The 24077-nt window shown below is 31.9% G+C and overlaps 3 protein-coding genes and 1 long non-coding RNA gene across 5 annotated transcripts; 2 read left to right on the top strand and 2 right to left on the bottom strand.

Annotated features, from left to right (window-relative positions):
* The first annotated feature begins 780 nt into the window (after positions 1 to 780).
* LOC103849369 (putative F-box/kelch-repeat protein At4g11750) lies at positions 781 to 2725 on the top strand. Its single transcript, XM_009126141.3, has one exon. It carries the CDS (start codon positions 841 to 843, stop codon positions 2008 to 2010), a length of 1170 nt encoding a protein of 389 aa, XP_009124389.2. The 5' UTR covers positions 781 to 840; the 3' UTR covers positions 2011 to 2725.
* A 1743-nt stretch (positions 2726 to 4468) lies between these two features.
* Positions 4469 to 7673, bottom strand: LOC103849368 (plant UBX domain-containing protein 8). The gene is made up of 11 exons (XM_009126140.3): positions 7411 to 7673; positions 7070 to 7131; positions 6498 to 6981; positions 6325 to 6411; positions 6134 to 6249; positions 5814 to 5997; positions 5507 to 5683; positions 5251 to 5415; positions 4991 to 5134; positions 4845 to 4901; positions 4469 to 4741 (listed from the first exon to the last, which is right to left on the bottom strand). The coding sequence occupies exons 1-11, from the start codon at positions 7492 to 7494 to the stop codon at positions 4634 to 4636; spliced, it is 1668 nt and encodes a 555-aa protein (XP_009124388.2). The 5' UTR covers positions 7495 to 7673; the 3' UTR covers positions 4469 to 4633.
* A 2132-nt stretch (positions 7674 to 9805) lies between these two features.
* On the top strand, positions 9806 to 17701 carry LOC103849367. Of its 2 annotated transcripts, none has more exons than XR_004450915.1 (6): positions 9806 to 11189; positions 11299 to 11343; positions 11422 to 11460; positions 11726 to 11793; positions 11898 to 13749; positions 13830 to 17701. It is a non-coding gene; the product is annotated as an uncharacterized LOC103849367 (long non-coding RNA). The 2 variants fall into 2 exon arrangements; XR_629417.2 differs by having other exon boundaries at positions 13833 to 17701.
* On the bottom strand, positions 14468 to 23911 carry LOC103849365 (protein HAPLESS 2). The gene is made up of 17 exons (XM_009126139.3): positions 22678 to 23911; positions 22454 to 22597; positions 22274 to 22362; positions 22105 to 22202; positions 21751 to 21811; positions 21579 to 21657; positions 21363 to 21497; positions 21082 to 21279; positions 20785 to 20865; positions 20598 to 20698; positions 20396 to 20513; positions 20288 to 20320; positions 20131 to 20224; positions 19958 to 20046; positions 19758 to 19876; positions 19565 to 19665; positions 14468 to 19474 (listed from the first exon to the last, which is right to left on the bottom strand). The coding sequence occupies exons 1-17, from the start codon at positions 22858 to 22860 to the stop codon at positions 19029 to 19031; spliced, it is 2169 nt and encodes a 722-aa protein (XP_009124387.1). The 5' UTR covers positions 22861 to 23911; the 3' UTR covers positions 14468 to 19028.
* Between the last annotated feature and the right edge of the window lie 166 nt (positions 23912 to 24077).

The following is a 24077-nucleotide window of genomic DNA, read 5'->3' on the forward strand; positions in this document are numbered from 1 at the left end:
CTCAAAGAGATGAATTATGCTCCAACAACTTTGTGTTCCCACAATTCAAAAGTCTTTCATTTGCTTCGCTGGTTAATAAGAAAGAGTAACAAACAAATCAAAATCAAAACGCAAGCTTCACAAATTTTAATTCAAAAACCCTAATTTTAAAAAGTTACATAGTGATTTGTGTCCGATTTTGAGAGTAGAGAGTGTGACGCTGATGATTAGATAGCCGGAGAAGATGATTAGATAGCCGGAGAAGATGATTAGCGAGCCGGAGAAGACGATTAGCGAGCCGAATAAGATGACTAGCGAGCCGGAGAAGATGATTAGCGAGCCGGAGAAGATGATTCCCGAGCCGGAGACGATGATTCCCGAGCCGGAGACGATGATTCGCGAGCCGGAGACGACAATGCCGGTGAGGGTTTGAAGATTCCCGAGCCGGAGACGACACGGTTCGAAGAGTGGCGAGTGAAGGAAATGAATTGTTTGTTTTTTTTTATTCTTATAACACAAGGGTAGTAGTGACATTTTACCCTTTAATGAATGTCATTTTTGTGACTTTCATTTCCTGGTGTCATTTTTGTGACATAAACTTGAAAGGTGTTCTTTTGGACAATTGCCCCAAATAAATTGACTAAATATTATATATTCCAATTACATGTCTAATAAAAAATCAATATTACTACAAAATAATAAAACTAAAAATTAAAATCTTAATAATTCTCTATATATATATATATATATATTTATATTCTTGCATGAAAATTACCAAGTAATATAATATATCCTAGTGCTATATAAACTAGTTAATAAGGGGGCTCACGAGTTTGATTACTCTCAAAACGTTATCTGCTAATGAAGAACGGCGAAGAATGTTCACCGCAATCACCGGTCAATATGATCACACATCTTCCTGACGATTTACTGTTGAATTGCTTAGCTCGAGTTTCAAGATTGTATTACCCGATCCTCTCCTTAGTTTCCAAGAAATTTCGCTCTCTCATTGCATCGCTTGAGCTTTACCAGACCCGAACACTCTTAGGCCACAGCGAGAGTTGTCTTTATGTGTACTTAGGTTTCAGTAACGATTCTAAGTTAGACCCACGTTGGTTCACTCTATGCAAAAGACCAACTCGAAACCCTAGCCCTAACCCTAACTTAGGATGGTTCACTCCATGCTTTGGACTACGTAGAATCCTGACGAAGAGGTTGAGCAACAATCTTATGGTCCCAGTCCCAACTAGTAATTTCTCTGCTGTGTATTGGCCATATGGTGCAATTGGCTCTAATATCTACACCATTGTCGAATACGTACATGGTGAATTATCGTTTGATAGGGTATTTTACTTGGACTGTCGGTCTCACACCTGGCACGAAGCTCCAATCATGTGGATGATCAGAAGCAGCCCACTCATTCGTGTTCTGGATGGTAAACTGTATGTACTGAACGGTTTTCCCTCGAATTCGATTGAGATTTTCGATCCAAAAACCCAATTATGGGATTATGTGAGATGCCCTATAGCAGAGATACTAGGCACGAGGTCTAGTTTAATCAGCTTCGCCATAGACGGGGGGTTTTACCTGTATGGGGATAAATGTATGGTTTACAAGCCCAAGGAAAATAAATGGGATGTCGTAGAGTACGAGACTGGTTTGGTTTGGGCTAGCTTTAGACTTTCTTGTGTGATAAACAACGTAGTCTACAGTTCTAAACTATCCAGAGTGCTTAAATGGTACGACTCCGAGGGGAGATTGTGGAGATATTTGAAGGGTTTGGATAAACTTCCTAAACTACCAAAGAGTTTTAGTCGTCTCAGGTTGGTAAACTATGGTGGAAAGATTGCGGTTTTGTGGGAGAAGAGTGGTGGTGTTTCCTCTAGGGAGAAGAAGATGATTTGGTGTGCTGTGATTGCGGTTGAAAGGCGCAGCGGACAAGAGATTTATGGGAAGATTGAGTGGTGTGAAGTTGTGCTTACTGTCCCCAAGTCATGTTGTTTATTGGAGTTTTTTGCTGTTACGGTCTGATGAATAAAAATCATATTAGTCGCTTGTTTCATTTGGTTTTTGAAGAAGATGATGGATTTTTTTTATACTGCTTAAAAATATAATGCATATGAATACATATGGCGTTTCTTTTTTTTCTCTGTCTGATGCTTCTTACTCTGTTCTAGCTTGTTTCTATCTTTATATGTGCGTAAGTTTCACTTTTATAATTTTTTCAAAAAAAAAAAAGGTTTCACTTTTATAATGAACATAAGCTACGTTGGTTCATGCTATAAAATTCAGTAAAATAGTTGATTCTTTTAGAGTTAACTTTTTTTCTTTTGTTGTGGTAGACATGGCAATAAGTTTGGTAAATAATAGATTTGGTTAAATAATAAATTTTAAAAGTATTTTTGAATTTTTATTTGATTCTTTAAAATTAAAAGAATTATATAAAAGTGAACTTCAAACTCATTGCACTAAATTTTACCATACTTTTTCTCTTGGTAATTCTTCTGATTTTAATTTGAATGATTTTTATTCTGAATTGAGAATGATGCAAACGAGTTTTACTGATGTATATATATAGGGAAAACTGTTTTTTTAGAGCAAAAAAATGGTAACTATGTCCCTTTAGACTAATCTATATTTTGTGTCATATTTTCCTATAACACCCTTTAATATTTTTGAAAATAAATTTAATAAATAGTTTTACAAACAAAATTTTTTTGGAAAAATAGTAACTTTTGATAAAATACCTATATGAACTTAGTGATATTTTTTCCAGTTATAAAAAAGTGAAAATTATAAATTTCATATTATGTTCTAAATAAAGTAGAAATGACATTCTACGAAGTAGAAAACGAAATCCACTTTTTTCATTAAATCTACAATGTTTAGAATACGTGATCTACGTAAATAGGAGTATTCTAAAAATATTTAGAATACACATTCCGCGCTTAACCTATCATTCTAAAATCTTTAGAAATCAAAATCTACACATTAATATAAATCTAAAACACGTAGAAACCTACTTCTACAGATTTACTATAAATCTAAAACATGTAGAAATCAAAATCTAAACATTACTATAATTCTAAAAAACTATAGAAACCGATTTCTACATATTAGTTGTATTCTACGGATAAGAAATCAGTTCCTAAAAATATGGAAACAAAATATTTGGGAATATTCACTTTTATATTTTGAAAAAAAAAATCGATTTTAAAAAAAAAAATAAAAAAAACGAAAAAGGAACAAAAAATAAAAAAAAAAAACGAAAAATGAATAAAAAATTGCAATTTTAAGGGCATTACTGCCATTTTGAAAAAAATTAGTCTAATGGGACATAAAGTAGTATAGATTAGTATAAAGGGACATAATTACCATTTTTTTGCTCTAAAAAAACAATTTTCCCTATATATAACATAGTGAAGTTCTTGAATTTGTTGAAAGTGTGGATTGTTATCAAAATGTTTCTTGTTTTTTTTTTTTTGACATCAAATGTTTCTTGCTTATTAGATGTTTTTTTAACTACACTTGTGATGGTAGCCTCAACAGAGAGGAGCTTTTCAAGATTAAAGTTTCTGAAAAATTGTTTTAAGGTTTCGAAACGAAAACTGTTTTTAGTGTTTTTTGATTAAAAAAAGTATAAGTTCATTGTATCAACAATATCATAAACTGCATTTTTCATATGTTGTGTCGATTTTACTAATTTCTTTTGCAGTGGCTTCCTATAGTGAACAAGACCAATAGCAACAAGCCTAAGCGTAACTTAAGATGGTTCACTCCCTGTTTTAGACCATATAAAATCGTTGAGAAGAAGTCTAGTGACAATCTTATGGTCTCATTCCGAACACAAAAATTTTCTCCCTCGTTTGTGTGGTCTCATATTTCACTTGGTTCTAATATCTACGTGATTGGTGAATACATCAAATATTAATTTGTGTACCTATCCTGGTTATGTACTCAGAGGTTTTCGATCCTAAAACCCAAGAGCATATGCTAATGCGGAAATAGTCAGCAAGAGTAACATATTAAAAAAAAAACATATTAAAAAGCACTAAGTGGGTTTCTACGGATTAAGTCCCGACCGGATTAGCTGATAGGATATATCAACAAAGAAAAACATATTAAAAAGCTTAGCCTTGGGCAAAAAGAAGTATTTGGGGCTGATAAAAGTGTGGTAGAGCAGGAGTTGGGTTTGAGTTGAGGTGGCTTTATTCCTTCTTGTGTGGTAGATAACTTGCTAGATCTGGAGTGCTTAAATGGTTCGACTCCAAGGGAAGATCCTGAATGGTTTGGATGAATTTCATAAATTACCAAACGGTTTGTATGAACGGTGTGTTAAAGTTGGTTAATTAAGGGGGAATGATTGAAGTTTTGTGGGTTTGAAAGGTGAAGCGGACAAGAGAGGTGGCGTTTTCTCACCGTTAATGTTTGCTATGCATCTCTCTTGCAGGTTACTCTGCTTTGCCATGTTCTTTCTGCAGACAATGTATGGCATATACAACTGAAACGATGTATTGTTTGAAAACTTATAATCCCTCCCAACAAATATATTTTGTTCTTGTATAGAAAGAAATATAAACCACATAACTTAAAAATTAAACAGAGGTTCTAAGCAGAAAGTCTGACATATATTTTAAGCGATTAAACAGTTTGCTCAGATAAGCTCAAGAAACAATGCTTCTTGCTTGCTGCTCAATCCAAGATCATTCAGAGTAGACTCACTTTCTCCATCCCCAAACGCATGCCGAGGGTAAGGCCTCACCTGTTTCAAATAACACCATCAAGTGCAGATCCGGTCAAGCACTATGTCAGTTAACAAATATCTTTATGAGGGATTTTATTGATATAAATGCACAAGTTTATACCAGTCGGTAAGTCCTGGGTTTCACCACTCTTGCAATGTCTATGAAATCGAAAAGAGACTGCAAAAAGTGGCATGGATGGTAATTTTTAGTATAAACTTTGAGAAGATTGCAATAGCAAAGCGAAAATAAATTTTGGGGGAACTAACTTGGAGTTTATCGGATCTAAGGAATCGGCGGCCATGTCGAGTTCCATCAGGCATCCTGACTAGAAGAGTAATAGCATTCTCTTCGTCTGCTTGCGGTTCCTTTGGCAGAGAAGCTTCTTTTGCTTTTAGTTGCCTCTCTAGCTCCTGCAACAACAGTCCAGTGGAAACTAATCAATAACAAAAGAACCGCCTTCACTGAGATCAATGCGCACGTGGTTTAGCTAAACTTGTTTTAACGCGGTAGTCTTGGAAAGACGCACCTGTTCCTCCTCATGTTTTCTCTGAGCTTCTTCCTCTTTTTTCTTTTCTTCCTCCAGAAAAGCCTTTCTAGCAGCTTCTTCCTGTAACTGACGTGCCTCAGCATCTCTAATGGACTGCAGTTCTCTATCTCGGTCAGCTTGCAGGGACGCAAGATACTCATCATCCTGCACCATGTAGCAGCTCACTCAAGTTTTATTATCACCAATATAACCCTCGATAAAACACAAAGGGTTTTGTTAGTCAAGCAGCCAGTACCTGCTGTTCACGTATCAACCTCTGAGCTGTCAATGAAGGCGAGGGTGGACGTGGTGGTGCCCACTGCTGAGGAGGTAAGAATGGGCGATGATTATATCCAGTTTCAGGAATGCCACCAAACATGGCTGCTTCGAGCATCACAGCTTCATCATGTTCCTCAGACGAAATGCCTCCCCACTTGAGTATTATATACAAAGAGTGTATCAGTAATGGACTGTATAAGCTACTCTAGGATTCTCAACTGTAAAGTAATACAGGTACGCTAGTCTGGCCACTGTGTAAGAAACAAAACAGATATTATTGATACCTCGGAAGGAAACCTATTGCCACTGTCCACTGGATTATCTCCTTCAGGACTCCTACTCCGGGAACGGTCAGGGCTAGGTGGGGCCGGAGTTCCAGATGCCACACGTCTAGGCCTGTGTCTATAAAGAGGCTCATCATCAACGTCATCAGAGTCATCCTCAAATGGTGCGCTAGGTGCAGCCAATCTAGACAATATTAAACACACACAATTTTTCAGGCCTCGTTTTTGACAAACAACAGCAGATAAACCGCAGAAGTTTTTGCAACTGGAGATATTAAGCTCAGAGATAACACAAAGCGTTACAGGAAGAACCAACAAACCTTCCGTTCAGGGCTTGGGTACTTTCTGATCCTTGAGCAGCAGCAGTTTCAGAAGTTCCTATTTCTGAGGTTGAGGCCTTAAACACTTGATTGCGTAAAGTTTCTTCCTCCGCTGACTGCATTCACACTTATATTAGAAGAGATCAAAGAAGATGGAAAAAAAGAAGAAGAGAGACGAGACAACCACAGACCTTCAGTGACATTGTGACGGCTTTTGCTATGTCATCATCATCTCCCATGTGAGAAGGCCTCTCTTCAGGCAAAGGATGATTTAACCCCTGTAAAACAATTGAAATTTCGAAAAGATTGATAAGCCAAGAACAAAAAACCAAAAAAAATGCCCATCCTCTTAAGAAAAGCTAACCTCAGCCTCCATCTTTGAGGCCTCAATGGCAGCTCGGATCATCTCTTCTTCCACCTCACGGTAATCTTGAATATTATTGGGTGCAGGTACAACATGCCTAGTTCTCCTAGTTGGTGCAAAAGGAACATCATCATCGCTCTCTTCATCAATAATAACCGTCCCTTGGGCAGCAGGGGCGATAACATGTGCTGTTTCCGTAACATCCTCAATAGTAGGAGCGTCAGGAGATGGTTCTGATGGCCCAGTGCTATCCTTAACCTCTATGGGTATCTGCCTAACCTCCCTGGGATGACTAACGAAGGAAGGCGGGCGTGGCATGAGCGGATCCCTATCAAAAATACTTCTAGCGAAGTCTGAATCGAGAAGCGAGAAGGGACCACCCGCTGCATTGAGAAGAGATTGTGCAGCCGGAGGAATCACATCATCATCATCATCTATGTCCATTGCATCGTCTTCAGGGACATTCACTGGCGCTTCACGTACTCTGCGCAAAGATCATAACAAAAAAAGAAAAACACAAAATAATGATAAATTTTCAGATGATAAAATCAAGGGTGAGATGGATGGCATACGCATTTCGATCTCCCTCGATGAAATACGCATTAATAGCTTGATTAAGATCGCCACGATGCTCCTGGAATAACAAAAGAAGAAGGTTAAGCATGAACCAGTCAGCTCTCAAATTAGAATTAAACTGAACACTGGCGAAAATCATATAATCAATCGACGAACAAACGCGAGGATTCAGTAGAGCTAATCGGCAATGTAAGAAGAGAAATTCAATTAGACAATCTTCGATTACAACCCTAACCGATCAAGCTAAAGGCATCCGAGATAATCAAACCTTTCGTAAATCATATGTAAACCAATCGAGAAACATGAATCGAGATGAGTAATTTCGAATCGGAATAACCTGGAGCTTCTGAGCGGCGACGGCGTCAGAAGCGCCGGTGATGCTGATGAAAGTGGCGATTGCTTCCTGATTCGGCGACGCCATGAGAGACGAAGAAGAGAGGAATCGTTGTTTCGCAAGCTGCTGGGAATAGTTTGTTGGAGTAAGCAAGGGGAAAAGAAAAAGAAGAAGAAGACGAAGAGATTGTGAATGGGGGCTTTGGATCGGCGAAACTCGTCGTTTTAACTTTTTTGGTCTTTTTTGCTTTGGGCTTTTTGCTATTTTGTTGGGATCATTTTTGGAGAATAAAGTGAAGTTGTAAACTCTCTTGAAGTTTCTCTATTCTTCTAACTTCTACGCTAACGATAAGTTTAAGGAATCATTATTGTTTAACATATTTTAACGACTTCCGAGATATCGCGGGATAATAATATTTAAAAGATATGCATCTTGTGCGGAATTAATTTACAAATTTGAAAATAAAAAATATACATTTAGCAAGTTTTTTTAGGTTTGTTTTTTTTCCCATAGTTGACAAATATATTTATTGTTTTTTAATCAACCGAAATTACCAAGTTTAACCATATTTATATGTGATATTAAATTTTTTATTCAACTATTATTATGTTGTTGATTGTATTATTTAGGTAAAGACAATGTATATTTCTATTTCTTCATATAGTCAATTAAAATTCACAGATCCAAATCATTTATAAAGATGGAAGTATGATGGTATCATAATGGCCGATACAAATCGTTTATAAAGAATTAGATATTATGTTAAGGTCGTTTATATCCCTATTAACTACTACGAATTGCACTTATTATAAATTTTTTTAATTCCCAAATAAATATACAAATTCTTGCCTTGGTGACAACGTATTTGTATTTTAAATTCTATGGATTTTTTCTTAATTACATATTGTCGAATTGTGTATCAAGGCACTTATATTTTATATTTAATCATAAAATTTTAAGTTAATATTATTTAATTATTTCTTTTAATAAGGAAAAGATAACAAACACAAGAGTAAGTCAATTTCGAAGTCGATATTGTGAATAAATTTATCTTATACTGACCACATTTTTATTTCGATTTTGTTTGGTTAAATTTTTAAAAAAATTCACATCCCTGTCGCAGCAGTTAAAGCTCAGCCCAATCAATTAGTGAATTACGTAACTCTGCTTTTTGTGTTATTGTAACCTTAGGGTGAAAAATTATGAACATTATAATATAATGAAGAGTATATAAAACAATTATATGCATATTTGACATGTATCAGAAAATATCTAATCACTTAGGAAATCAAAAACTTTGCAATAGTTGGTAATTAAAACACAACTTTTGTTATTAATGGACCGGACCAAAACCAAATTGAATAAATTATTGGATTAGGCTTTTAATAATTATGAAAGGTATTCGATATTTGAGACCTAAGTCATATTTCATAATAAATGTTCAAATCATATCTTTACAAAAACATGTACATGTCTGGATATTTTTTACAAAACTAATATTTTTAGCTTGAAACATTACATAGTGTACGTTGCCATAATTTGTTTTTTCTTTAGTTTCTGAAAATAAAAAATACTAAATAACATATAACATAGTTGGCAAAAGTATGTCAGCCTCCCCTAAATTATGTTCTTGAGACTTGAGTTATGACTATCTATAAAACAGTGGTATAGAATTGGAAACAAAGTAAATAAGCATGATATTTGATATCTTATAATTAATATTAATGGATTGAAAGTTGCAAAATATTTGAAAAAAAAACTTGTAACTAAAGTTTATTAATTATTATTATGCACTTTGCTTAATATTTACTACGAATTTTGCCTTTAGTAATATCATCATTGTCACAAGATTTTAGTATATGTAATAGAAATCACTTTTTAAAATTATTGATTATTCATAAAATTATAGAAAATGTAACAAATAATCAAAATCACTTCTCAAATTATAGTATATGTAATAAAAACTGATAATCCATTTTTGATCAACATAGTATTATCATCATTGTTACGAGATTTTAGGATTAAATATGATTTAGTATTTATGCTTTTGCACTGATATAAATATTTATAAGATAAATAAATTATGATAATTAATTAATATTTATTTACATTTAATTTTTTTAATTTATACGTATAAAGTATATTTTTAGTTAAATATGTAATTTTATGTAGATTATTTAATTGGTTTGGTTATCATTGAATATATGTGTTGCATTTACTTTTCATTGTCGTTTTAAATAGGTTAGATTTTTGATTAATTTTGTTAATTTCATTTAGTTTGATTTATTATTTTATATTTGTAAATATGTTTTATTAAATCTTATCAATTCTAGTTACATAAAATAAATATGGCTACTGAGATTTTACGGAATATAAATATTTTGTAAAACAATTTAAAGCAATATAATATATTTTTTTGTCAAATTTTATTTTAAATTTAAATAAAAAATAAATATGACTTTTGGTATTATATTTCTATAAAAAAATAGTATAATTATTTAATTGAAACATTTTTTATTTCTAAAAAATACGTATGACTATTAACATTTATTATATTTTATCAGTAACTATAATAAAATTAGTTAATGTATGTTTTATTTCAATTTTATACAAATTGATTAAGTTTATGTGTACAACAAACCCAATTTTGAAAGGAATAAAATACTTTGGTATTTTCATTTCAAACTCTTATTCTTTTATTGTTTTATTTTTCATTCAAACAAATGCAATTGTCAGATGTAAAAATAGCCTTTTACTAAAACAAGATACATTCAAAAATGAAATACTTTGGTAATTATTAGAAAAATATACTTTACTTATTCAATATATTTTTTGTTTTTTAAAGTTTTGGTTCAAACATCTTAATAGTTATGGTGCATTGATAAATCAGTCACAAATTTTTTAAAAATCATTAAAAATATCTAAAATAAATTTGAAAATTGTATATTCAGTTGTGGTGTATCCAATTAACACAAAGATATACATTAGACGAATTTAAGACATATTATTAGGTTTATGTTAATTAGGAAATTAACATCTATAATACATAGTTATTAAAAGAGATATGTTTTCCTATACTTTTTTAAATAATATCATATGTATTTATTCCTATATTATAAGTTATATAATATCATATATTCAGTAAAAATCGTTTTGACTGAATAAATTTACATTATTCCGAAAGGTAAAAATATTTCAATTTATCTTATTATTTTTTTGTTTTCATATGTTTAAAATATTAATGCAAACATTTATAAAAAAAAATTTGTTTTAATATAAATATATTTTGGGGAAATTTTACTTATACACTTTGTTTGATACCACAATTCAATTTTACCATCAATCAAAGGACATTTTCACAAATACCACTTTCATTAATGACCAAAAGACAATACTACCATTATCTTATCTTCTCCTCAATCATCGATTCTTCTCTCTTCTCTCGGAGTCACCGAGATCCGCCGTCTCTTTGTCTCACGCAGCGGCGACGAAAGAGATTGCAGAGAATCTCAATTCCAAACCTCTAAAATATCGACTCATTTACGAGATTCAATACCAAGTTAAACTTAACAGCTCAAAGAAGTGATTATCAATCAAAACCGAAGCTTCCATGAGCGATATGATCCTCATCGAATCCAGAAACTTTGGTTCTTAAAGCTATTGAAGGCTGTTACCACTGTTCCCCTTCCGCCATAGCCATCGATGGAAGAAGACTAGAAGAGTATTCATTTTGTTACTAGAAGCTTTGATTGAGATCAGCCCCAATCTCACAAACAATTTTGGTAAACACCGATCTTATTCCTATCTTTCATCTCAGTTCTAATTTGGCACTTGCATGAATTAAAAACTCAACTTTTGTTGTTGTTCTTGTCTAATTCTGCTGTTTTCTAGATGGATAATTCAAAAGTAATTGCAGCTGTTTATGGCCCAAGAGAGGTACTCTATTACTCATTCTCTTAAGATTGGTGATGCTTTTATTTATTTGTGTTTAATTGTATACATGTTCTCGTTCAGATTCAATACAAAAGCCAACAAAAGAATGGTCATATATTGGTATGTATATGTTTGTGTATACTCTTCTTTGTATAAAGCTTTGTGAATTTGAAGTGCTTATGGATACGTTGCTTTACTTGTATGTTTTGGTAGGTACTGTTTGAGTATAGTATGGTATAGTGATGTCTTAATTTACTAATAAATAAAAGAATCTTTGGCTGTATGCGTATAGTTTGGGTTTATCAATCGATATAATGGTCAGGTTCTTGAAACTTAAAAGCTTACTTATCTGTTGTTCCTTGGTTGATTTGTTATGATGACGAAGAACCGGCTTGTTACGCTCATCACATATGTCAAACCTGAATAGCTACGAGATGTTATGTCAGGAGGATGGTAAGACTTTCTTCTATCTGCATCAATCCAGTTAATCAACGATCAAAATATTGTAAGCTTTTCACACTGGCGCTTCTTTTTTGTTAATGGTTTTTTTGCTACAGGTTCTTTGTGCTTCAAATGAAGACCACTTAGTGGTGGAACCATTGCCACCACCTGCTGGAGCTAAACCAGGAGAGCGTGTTTCATTTTCAGGGTATATAATATAGTGTAAATTGGCTTAACACCAAACCTCTTTTGATTGCTTTGGGTACATACTTTGTAACATCACTTACTTAAGAACCCTTATGTCTTAATATTTATATAGAGTCGAAGGAAAGCCAGAAGAACCCTTACTTTCTAAATTTTTATAACTAATTTATAGACCTTTATAAAATGATCTATAAATTATTATAACTGAACTCTAAACTCTTATAAATGATTTATAAATATTTATGAACTCTCTTATAAATGATTTAGAAGTATTTAAAAATATTAATAAACCCTTATAAAAATAACTTATAAACTCTATAACCATTTATCAACTCTTATAATATTATTTATAAACGTTTATAAAATTATCTATGAGCACCTGTATATGATTTATAGGACCCTACTAGATCATTATAACTTTTTAAAGGCTTATAAATTATTTATAAGAGTCTTTTTAAATCTTTATAATTGATTTCTAAATCGTTACAAAATAATGTATAAATATCTATAGCTGAGTCGTAAAATCTTTTAAATTATTAACAAATATTTATGAACTATTATAAATAATTTAAAAGCCTTTATAAATTTTTATAGCTAATATATAAATCTTTATAAAATAAGTTATAAACCCTTACAAATTAGTTTATGAATCATGCCTGATAAATGATTTATAAGTCTTTATAAATTATTTTATGGTTTCTTTTTAATTTAAATTACCCAAATCCTTCTATACTCTATTTTACTTAAAATCAACCATTTCTACTTTGAACTGATGCTTACAATTAGGGACACATAACTCAGATACAAGGAGTTATAAAACCATTTATTAGGTTCAATTTATAAGGCTTTCTAAATATCGTTTAAAGTATAATTCATTTATAAGAGGGAAAATTGCAAACTAGCACATCTGAAGTACACTTGTTCATGTTTACACTATTAAGATGTCCATTTTTAAAAGCACCTAAACTGTAAGGAAACAAAAGACAATTATATCCTCTAATCTATTTCTATTCATGGTGAGAGACGAGATCTCGTCGACGAGTTTTAAACTGCCTCCATGGGTGGACTACATCATCTTTGTCGGTGGACTACCGTGCTCCGTCAGATCAAAAGTAGCTGGATCATAATCGACCATCTATAAAGTTTATAAAACACATATAAGTATTTATATAACTATTTATAAAGGTTACCATTTATGAACCATTTATAAATTTTATAAGAGCTTATAAAACTTTGTATCAACCATCTATAAAATTTATAAAACACATATAAATATTTATATATCTATTTATAAAGGTTTATAAAACTATTTAAAAGGTTTATAAAACTATTTACAAGAACTTATAAGCTATTTATAAGAGTTTATACATTTATTTGTAACTGTTTATAAATTAATTTACAAGGTTTATAAATCTATTTATAAGAGGTTATAAATCTATTTATCAGGGTTTATTCCAAGGATTATAAGAATTTAATAATATTCATAACACAATTTATAAGAGTATAAATCAATTTAGAAGTGTTTATAAATCAATTTAGAAGTGTTTATAAAGGATCATACAAGCCACTCTTTATGACCTGAAGGCCATCAAGATTCAAGGTTTTGACAGCAACAGTAACGCCAGTGCTAGGCTTAACAGGAGCAGTTCCGTTCTCCCCCACCCATCCTTTAAAGACACAACCAAAGCCACCTTCTCCGAGAAGACTTTCGGGTCTGAAATTTCTAGTAACCAAATTGAGATCAAGGAAAGTAAACTGCTTGAGGTGAGAATACATCTTAAGCTTTTCACTGATCATAGGAGTGGACAAAGAGCTTTCATAATTGGTGGTTGTTGCTGTTGTAGAAGAAGAAGAAGAAGAAACAGGGCCAGCTGGTTGCTCATTTGATTTCACAGATTTTGAAAGCTCTTGTCAATGGTCTTCCAGGTTTAGCAGGATAATGCTTATAACTTTTGGTGAAATATTTTTGAACTTCTGCCATTTGCAGCATATGTGATCTCAGCTCGAGCTGGAAGACCATTGACAAGCAATTCAAATAACCTGATCTCACAGTAAGAACATCTTGAAACTGCTTTGTAGCTCCCATAAGTTTTGTTTTCAAGTCATCACAAAATGTTTAAAATGTTTATAATGATTTATAAGAATTTATAAAAGGGTTTACAAAATCACTTACAGGTGTTTGTAAAGATTTATATAGAAATTATAAGGGTTTATAACGGGTTTATATAAGATTTGTAAGGGTTTATAAAAGGTTTTAATAGGTTTTGAAGAGTTTATATAGGGTTTATAAAAATTATAAAGGTTTATAAAACCATATAAATATTTATATAACTATTTCTAAAGGTTTATAAAACCATTTATGAACCATTAATAAATTTTATAAGAGCTTATAAAGGTTCCCAGTGTGCTTTGATAGTAGTCCCACAAGTATATCCCTGTTTGTTATAACCTGTAATTGCAACCAGGAACGTGAGATATGTACTGAAATTAAATTTTTCTTCACCTCAAGTTTGAAATTCCTAGCCAAATGCTCAAGTGAGAAGCATAGGTATGAACTTATAAGCACATCATGAACATATCTCAGTTGAAATTAGATTTCCAGAATACAATGTGTACAGAGGGAGTAACAAACGTTTTTGGCACGAATCAGGACATCACTGGCAGCCATCAACCCAGAAGAAGGCACACGAGGCTGCTGGATCATTGCTGCAACATATCGTTTCAAACATTTGAGAATAGTACAAATACTGAGAAAAAAGATAGTACAAATACTGAGAAAAAAGATCTTAAATCATTCACAAAGAGTTAAAAAACTAACAGTCTCGCCATAGTCACGAGTAGTCCCTGTGGAGTTGATGTAAATGTATACAGGCTCCTTGGGATCCAGCCACTGAAGATACATTAGCTCTGAAACAATGAATCAATTGATGTGTCAACTATCAAACTCAATAAATCATAGTATTGCTCAAGTCAATTTTGAATACATCACCGTTAAACTTCCAAACTCAAGAACATAACGAAGTTAAAGCTTAATACTTGATGATCCTTTAAATAGTCTAGGAATCCATCATCTAGGGATTGGAATTGGAAGGGATGAGTTCACCTGAGCAGGCGAAGACATGAGCTGAGGCGAATCGAAGATGTCAATATACGGCGGCGGACTCGTAAGAGGAGGCGTTTGATCACCAAAGGCTTAAGCTGCTCGACACATTACGAGCTCTCGGAGCCGTCGGATCTTCACCAGATTCTGAGAGATATCGTCTCGTTCGTCTGAGCTTGTAGATTCTGTCAAATCTCGCCGGAAACTCGTCAACGTCGTCAGATCTTGCCGGAAACTCGTCAGCATCGTCAGATCTCGCCGGAATTGGTCAACGTGAAGAATCTGAGATTTGGAAAATTTGACTTTGAAGAAGGCATATGTTTATGTTTGATTAAATAAGGGTATAATGGTACTTTAGTCATTAAAATTTTAGTGGTAAAGTTGAAAAGTGTAAAGTTGAAAAGTGGTATTATGAAAGTGGTATTAGTGGCAATTTCCCTAAAATTTTACTGAAAATAATATAACAATTTTTAAACTGTATACTAAATTGTAATGTATACAATTGACACATCTTTTTGAATACCATGGATCTTCATCAAAATATCAATTTATTATCATCATCTTTGCACTTGTCTCTTTTAGTGATTTCACTTTCCATTATCATCATGAAATGTTAGATCAAATTCATCATTAGAATAAAAATTATCAAATCAAATAAATGTTGAAAGAATAAAACACACAAATTTAATATAAAACAGTTTATAAAAATGTATACCATTGAGACACATTTTGATTAAATTCCACTTCCCACCTCTTTAGTTTTTGATACACCAATCAAAAAATTTAATAAAACACACACATTTGCTTTAACTCCATTGCTAATTTAAAATACTCATAAAATATATATTTAGTAATATATGTTTTGTGTGTTTCGTAAAATCTTATAATATAAATGGTCTCCCAAGGAAAATGGTTTTATAAAATTGATGTATAACAAGAATAATCCCCTAGGAGTTTTGATGTCTTAGAATTTAACAAACATAATCAACCGTGAGATCTCTGAGCTGTGTTATCTTAAATCTCTGTAGGAAAACAAATAAACCATATATATATATATATATATATATATATATATATATCTATATATATCTTTTAAATTTATTAATTGTATAATAATTCTGAATGCATACCATGATCCTTAGTCATAATTGTATTAGTAGTTCGATTCTAGAGGAAGTTTTACTGGAGGTATAAAGAGTTGTAAGCTCACAGTTGCTTTAGCTTAGCAATTTTGTGGCATATAAATATTTAAAAAGGAATTTTTTTGAATAAAATACAATATTTTATTGTTTCTTATCAATTTTTTTCCTTTTAAGTATTTTTATAGGCTAAATATTATCTTTTGTTATGTATTTCAATAAATCAAATTTAACAACTGATTTATTTGAAACATTTTCTTACTTCTAATATGATAATTATGACTATTTTAAAACTAGTCAATATATGTTTTATTTCAATTTTATACAAACTGATTAAGATTATATGATATATAATGTTGTGAATGTTAATTTTTTTTGTTTTGGAAAGTTTGTTGACAAAAAAAAAATTGTTTTGTTTTGACATGACTCTTTGATAAAAGTTTTTAGAGGGAACCAGATTTTGGTGTGCCACAAAAACAAAGAAAATAGTTAGATTTTATTTGCATGCAAGAGAAGAATCGGGATGGAGAACAAAATGAGCTATTTCCTTAGAACATTGGTTAGATAATGAGCCAGTGGAGGGAGAAATGAGCATAAAATGTTTTGTTTTCATCATTTATTACCAATCAAAATTTACTATAAAAATCACTTTTATTGAAAAATGTTAAAATCATTCAAAAATGAAAATACTTCATTCAACATTGAACTTTTTATTTCAAAATATTTAAAGTTTGGGAGAAACATCTTAATCATTATGGAAATGGATAAATGAGTCATAATATCAACATTTACATTTAAAATAAATAAATAATTTTAAATTTATAGTAAATTGTGGTGCGTCCAATTGACACACATTTAAAAGATATATACATTTGGCGATTATAAGACATATTATTAGGTTTATGTTAACTAGAAAAATAAATATAATATAAAATATATATTTTCGTCATAAAATTTTATAGTTATAAATAGATATATATTTAAGATGTTTACTATAATTATTTATATAATATAATCTGTATGTATAGAATTTTATAATATGACTTATTCTGTAAAAATAGTTTTGACTGAATAACATCCCTTCAAAAAATAAAAATACTTCAATTCACCGTATCAATTTTTTGTTTCCAAATATTTAAAATCTTTACGCAAACATTTCAAATGAATAATGTACAACTATAAGAAATGTTTGATTTTAAATCTAAGTTATTTAAAGATAGTTTGGTTATTATTACATATAAGAATTTAATCTAAAAAATACACACCTTAATAAAAAGATGGAATTAATACATCTATTGTTGGATTAAAATTAGATGATTTATAATACAAAGTTAAAATTTATATAATTTAATAATTAATACTGAAATAAAAAATTAATAATAAATTTAAAATTGGTTGGGTTTACATTATTCCACACAAGGTGCGGACCATTATCTAGTTTTGAATTACAGTAAAACTTTCATCATTAACTTGATTTTTAATAGAGCTATATTTACCCTTGTTTCTATAATATAATTTGTATTTATAGATATATTAAAATTATAATATATTTTATTTATAAGTAGAACTGGATTTTTCCGAACAAAATTTTACATTCACTAAAAGTAAAAACAGTAAAAACATTCATCTGTAGATTGTTTTTTCAACCAAACAAAATAAGATGTTGACGCAAAAAATTTCAATCATTATGGTAAAAAAATAAATCTGTCATATTATCAACATAATTAAAAATAAATAAATATTCAATTGTGAGAGATTCCATTGACACTGATTTAGAATATATATAGTAGACAAAATTAATATGTAGTATTATTTATATAATTACTTAGATGTAATCTATGATTTATCGTCTTAATTATTAGTAAGGTTTTATTTCAAATAATTTTTAAAATTTTATGAAATATTTCGGCATTTATATGTATATTTTGTGATTTTATTTACGATAGCTTAGTTTTTATATATTTAATTTAGGTTAAATTGTTTATAATTAAAATTTGTTTGATAACATATTTCAAATTGTTCTAGGATTAGTTTTTCTTTCTAGCCCTTAATTAAATAATCAAATATTAAAAAATTTACAACCATTCAAATTAAGTTTGATTTGTAGTATCTTTTGTAATTCGATATAACTTGTATTAAAAAAGATGTGATAGAAACTATAAATTTATGGAGAACATTTGCAGTAAAAATAAAAATTATCATTTTATTAAAATTTATGATTGGTTACTTTTTGATGTATAAGTTGTAGTATGATTTTTAAATAAAATAACTAAAAATATATAAATATATAAAATATTAAAAAAACAATAACAAAATAATTTATATTTCATAATAATAAAAAATTTCAGTTTGTAATACATTATTTTCTAAAGAATCATAATCACTAATAATTATATTTACTCTATTATCAATGATAAAGTAAATGAAAACAGACTTTAAGCTTATTTATTTTCACAAGTAAAAAAAAAGAAGGAAAAAAAGAAAACAACCCTTAAGCCGCTAAGCCTTGAAAGTGATATCAGAAAGAAAACTCAATTAAACCTTTAACTCAACTTCCAAAACATAGAGTTTTGCTTGCATTAAATTTTGAGTTAATAATTTTATAAAAGATTTAACTCAATATTGTAGCACAACTATAATACATGATAAGTCAAACCTAAAATCAAACAAAACAAACTTAATGCATGTTTGGTAGCATTTTCAAATTATCAGTAAATTATACTTAATTCAAACTAAATCAATAATACCACATGTCATGAATCAAAGCCATAATGTTTAGAGGATTGACGATATTTTCCTGCGTTTTAACTCTCCTCCCTTTGCCTCACTTTCCTCCGTCTGTCCACGTCCACATCAGATGGCACGACGATCCCGTGCTTCTCTCCTCGCCTACGCTGCTTCTGCTTGCCACCATCTTTGTGGACTCGGCGAAGATTTTGGTAATAGTGAGAGTCATTGTGGTCACGTTCAAGAATCTTCTGCGAAACATCGTCGTCATCATCATGCCCATGATTATGGTGTTTGTGTCTGTGGTTTACTCTACGACGATGGTGGTGACTATGCGTTTTGACACCATGGCGATGCTGGTGATGATGAGGACGACGATGATGATGGCGGTGGTTTAAGGCGTTTTCTCTGGTCTGTTGTAATAATAACCTATGATGATGATCTGAATCAAAATGATCTTCGTACCAGTCGTATAAAGGATCAAAGAGTCCCTTTTGGTGCAAGAGCCAGAGAAGGACACAAGCTGTGAGGTTTTTATATAAAAACAAAACCACAAGTTAGTTTAAGTTATAATTATATATGACAGCGATTGTTGTGGTTTGAAAACGCTTACTGGTAGGGAAGAGAGTGAGGAGGAGGCCGAACATAACCATCCAGCTCAAGCAAACGTATTGAATGTGGCAGCTGAAGTCGAAGAAACTCGAGCATTTGCTTCTGAACACATTGTTGATTCCTTTTTTCAAGTTATCGCATTCTCAAAGAAAGTCATCAAGAGAATAATTTTAAGAAAAGTGTGCAAAGTTAACCTGCAAGATTCTCCGGTGATGAAATCGACTAAACCATTCACTAGTTTGGTCCATATTAGCCTAATTGATTCAAATAAACCTTTAGGGAGAGTCTCTGGAATTTGAAACGGATTAGTAACCTGCACGTTTATAGTAAACTTGTCACTCAAGGATCTTACACTGACATTAATCAAGAACTGAACAAATTTAGAGAAACAAACCTGAGTTCCATTGTCAAGTATGGTAGCTGTCGTGCTGAATTGACACTCGGCTCTGTCTACTTCGTTGAACTGAGAATCCTTTAGTATAGCTACACCATACAAAGAGAGAAAACAGATAACTATTAACACAAGCAATCAAGGAAGTGTAATAGAAGAGAGATTAGTCAAATAACCTGTGCATATATATTTTGCAGCCTGATCTTTGGTAGGGTACAGCTTAAAAGATCGAGTTGTAACATCATTTGGTTTTATAATGAAGAATTGCTCCTGAAACAAGTTTGTATCATTCCTTTTAACAGTGATTTATAATATTAAGTGAAAGGTAGTTACCTCAACGAAAGCCACACCTTTGGAGCAATCAAACTGCACAGGATGCAACTATCAAGAAAAAATTCACAGTATCCAAGTAGAAGATAAGGTTAGATTTACACGTGGTACCGTTAAGCTATAAGATGCTTCTACTTCACCGGTGTTCTTGGTTGTGACTGCAGCAACTCCAAATTGTTTTAGTGTCTCGAAAGTCGGTATTGCGATATTTATGATCTTACCAGGGCTCCTACGACCACACAAACGTTACTTTACTTTATACTTTATAATCAGATTATAAGAAAAAAAAGCTGAATACTTTTTATAATATTACTTTTGGAAAACATATTCAATATCATCAGCTCTTAGCTCGATCATTAGATTTGTGTTGAGCGTTTCCGTGACTCCTATGGAGAACGACTGAGGCCCTGCGTTCTGTATCATCATGTACATAAGCTTTTGATAAGCCAACAACAAATTTTATTATTAATTTAGAAACTATGAAAAGCTGAAAACTAAACAGGATGTTGATTGATCCTCTCAAATCTTCCTTCCAGTCCATACAAAGGAAATTGGTGGCGGCTTATCCGGTTCACATCTGCCTGAAACAAACTTGTTATCGGCACAACAACGACCAAATAAGGTATTACATAAAACTATAACTTATTAATAGGACCGGTCCTGAGATTTAAGAGGATATAAACATTTTAGTGTAAATCTTAATAGTTTGATAATTTAACAATCATATGATTTATGTATATTAGCGCAGTGACAATGTTTCATTGGACTATGTTTGGTCTTGTTTATTAAGTACTGACCTCGTGGAAGTTCCATAGTTGATTATGCAAGCAACTCCAATATGGTGCATAACAGAAGTTTGGTTGGTTGTTATAAGCTTCATAGCCAACACCGATCTTGTCACACTCTATGCCATCCAATGTAAATCTCACTCTCTCAAGCAGCATCCACATTGAGTAGTTTCCACCTAAGTTCCCTGGCTGTCCTTCTGCCGCCACCTATTCAAAATATTCTTCTAGCATTTTTGTAATACGGCTCATTCAAGTTAAGAGATTTCAAATGGATATAGAGTTATTCATACCTCTCTTGGGATTACAAGATAGAAGTTCTCAAAAGAAGGAATATTTGTGTAACCAGCAAAGTCTCCTATGAGATTAACCTTGAGGAAGTTATCATTTGCAGTAGCTGTTCTATTTTCAGGACCAATGATCACTTCCTGTCAATTAAAGAAGAATCATAAAAGACAGAAAAACTCCGGAACAAAGCTAAGCTTGAAGCAATAATGAAGTAGACATACTGAAACTCTAGTTCCTGTCTTCAACTCAATACGCACGCTAAACCCTAGAGACCGTTGTCCAATGCTGAAAACGTGGTACCTACAGGAGAGAGAGAGATCAAACAAATGGACAAACTTCAAGAATCCTGAAAACAACCTTTAGAGTAAATCCACATTTAGTGAGGATCTGTACCAGTCACCAGGGAAACGAAGGCAATGCGCAGTGTTTGCTTTCCCTTTTATCAACTTCTCAACTGATAAAAGTCAAGTGAAGAAAATGAGAGTTGTAAATTATTCTTCACAACATACAAATAACACGCTTCCTCTAAGCTTAAATCCAGTGAACCATTAACACTAGCACACAAATTTTAAACAACTAATATCATACGTTTTATGGTTCCAAAAATAGTAAAAAAATAAAATAAAAATGTATACTAAAATGTTTATAGTACCCAAATTTTATTAACTGCGCGCCCCTGCATACAATCTCTGGAGATTGAATGTTAAACCAAAGAGATTGAAAATGTTAAGACAAAGAAACACGTACATATGTCTCCACAAGATGAAGGAACTCTTGTTTGTGGTCCACATGGACAACAGACAGGCTGAGTCTGCACCAGAACGTTACCTTTGTCATCACGCAACCTGTTCCGATAAGTATTTACCGTTAAAGCTAAACAAGAAAGAGAAACATATAGTAAAGGAAAGATATTTGCCTCTCGCATATTCCAACGATATCTGGTCCAGCATCTGGCTCACACTTTCGAGTGGTAACGTGAAACTCTTGAGGTTTATAAGGCACATCCTGAACCAAGATTAGAGACTGATTCATGATGATATTAATCAACTTTAAACCAAACCCATTTAAGACAGTAAAAACATAACTTCATACGTACCCTAATGTAAGTTAGGTCATAGAGAGCATATGCTGCTGATTTGTTCACTGTGATAACCGGTGGGATACGTACGGTTTTCATGTTGCTATTCGAATTATCTTCCACTTCGACGATCTCGGCTACAATCGAAGCCTCTCCTCCGCTCTTTTTAGTCGTCACGAAAAAAAAAAATGTGATGAGCAAAAAAATCATATGATATAGCGCACAAATATAACAAGGCTTACGGATCCACTGGGGACAGCGAGATTCAAGACGATTTTAGTTGAGCAGTTGAGGTTTCCCGAATCGTTTGTCTTCTCACACTTTTCTAGCTTTGATTTAGACAAGATCTGGACTCCGTCCACTTTGTTGAATACAACGAGGAAAGCTGCGGCGATTATAAGAGCCATTAACATCGCGTGATCCATCTCTCTTTCTTAATCGGACACGCTAAAGGAGAAGAAATGGTGGTTTGTTTTGAGAAACTGCTATGTTTTCTTCTCTTAATATTTTTCCAACGGTTGATTTGGTTTTCTAATTTCTGTATTGGTAGAGTTGGAGTTGGTTTATAAGTAAACCAAACTAAACCATTGCAATAACGTTGAATCAGAAGAAACAAAAAAATCATTATCAAAAAGAATAATCTTGTAAGAGCATCTCTATTAATACTTCATAATTTACTTCAAAATGGAATTTTGAACAAAAACATATTCTAATATATTACTACATTTTCCACTTCGTAATGGAGCGTTTACTCTATAAATATAACAATCATTTTTTTTGTTCATTATTTTAAAAGTTATTCTATTTCGGAGAAAAATAGATTTTTTCATTGAAAATGATCTAGTACATATATTTTTCATTGGAAATGATCTAGTATTTGGATCTTAAACTTTACTTTTCACTCTAAAATAGAATTGAGTTTATTCTAACCGTATTCCATAAATTGAATGGAAAATAGAATAATGAACTAAAAATAAAGTGATTAGTCCATAAAATAAATCCATATTTATTTCATTATAGTGTAGAAAATGGAGTAAACTTAGATATTTTTTATTTTAAATTATATTTTGAAACAAATTATGGAATGGGGTTAAGTGGAGGTTCCAGGTTTAAAGTACCTACAAAAATGTTGATCACGGGTTCCTTATCAAGTATATTGAAAAACAAGAAAAATTCATTGACTTAGGAAAAGAAAAAGAAGAACATATTTGGCTGGAAACCTCCTCCTATCTCATGGCTCAAATGTGATATTGGCTGCGCATGGGATAAGATCAGAATGCAAAGTGGAATTTCTTGGATTCTTCGTAACAGAGAGGGCAAAGTTATTCTCCATGGAAGAAGATTATTCACCAACATCCAGAGCAAACAAGATGCTTCTCTAGAAAGTTGGAAGTGGGCTATCGAATGTCTTTTTTTTTTTGTTACAAAGGGCTATTGAATGTCTAAAAATACTTCATTTCAACTCTATCATCTTTGCAAGTGAAGATCTCGATTTGATTGGAGCTATTTCTAAACCTCATGCTTGGCCTTCTCTTAAGTTCTATTCTTCGAAGATTTTACCACTTTTGAACGATTTCCCTGAGTGGAAAGCGCATTTCAACTCTCGTCACAACATCAAAGCAGCTATGCTTATTGCTGAAAG

Source organism: Brassica rapa, chromosome A09 (genome assembly GCF_000309985.2).
Source record: "Brassica rapa cultivar Chiifu-401-42 chromosome A09, CAAS_Brap_v3.01, whole genome shotgun sequence".
In the NCBI taxonomy this organism is placed as follows: domain Eukaryota; kingdom Viridiplantae; phylum Streptophyta; class Magnoliopsida; order Brassicales; family Brassicaceae; genus Brassica; species Brassica rapa.

Coding starts and splice junctions, on each gene's coding strand:
- LOC103849368 (XM_009126140.3), bottom strand. CDS start 7,494: ATGGCGTCGCCGAATCAGGAAGCAATCGCCACTTTCATCAGCATCACC. Junction 5,416..5,506: donor GGTTGATACGTGAACAGCAG/GTACTGGCTGCT, acceptor TACATGGTGCAG/GATGATGAGTATCTTGCGTC. Junction 4,742..4,844: donor AACCCAGGACTTACCGACTG/GTATAAACTTGT, acceptor TATTTGAAACAG/GTGAGGCCTTACCCTCGGCA.
- LOC103849369 (XM_009126141.3), top strand. CDS start 841: ATGAAGAACGGCGAAGAATGTTCACCGCAATCACCGGTCAATATGATC.
- LOC103849365 (XM_009126139.3), bottom strand. CDS start 22,860: ATGGATCACGCGATGTTAATGGCTCTTATAATCGCCGCAGCTTTCCTC. Junction 21,658..21,750: donor CTTCGTTTCCCTGGTGACTG/GTACAGATCCTC, acceptor TCTCTCCTGTAG/GTACCACGTTTTCAGCATTG. Junction 20,321..20,395: donor AAGCATCTTATAGCTTAACG/GTACCACGTGTA, acceptor CATCCTGTGCAG/TTTGATTGCTCCAAAGGTGT.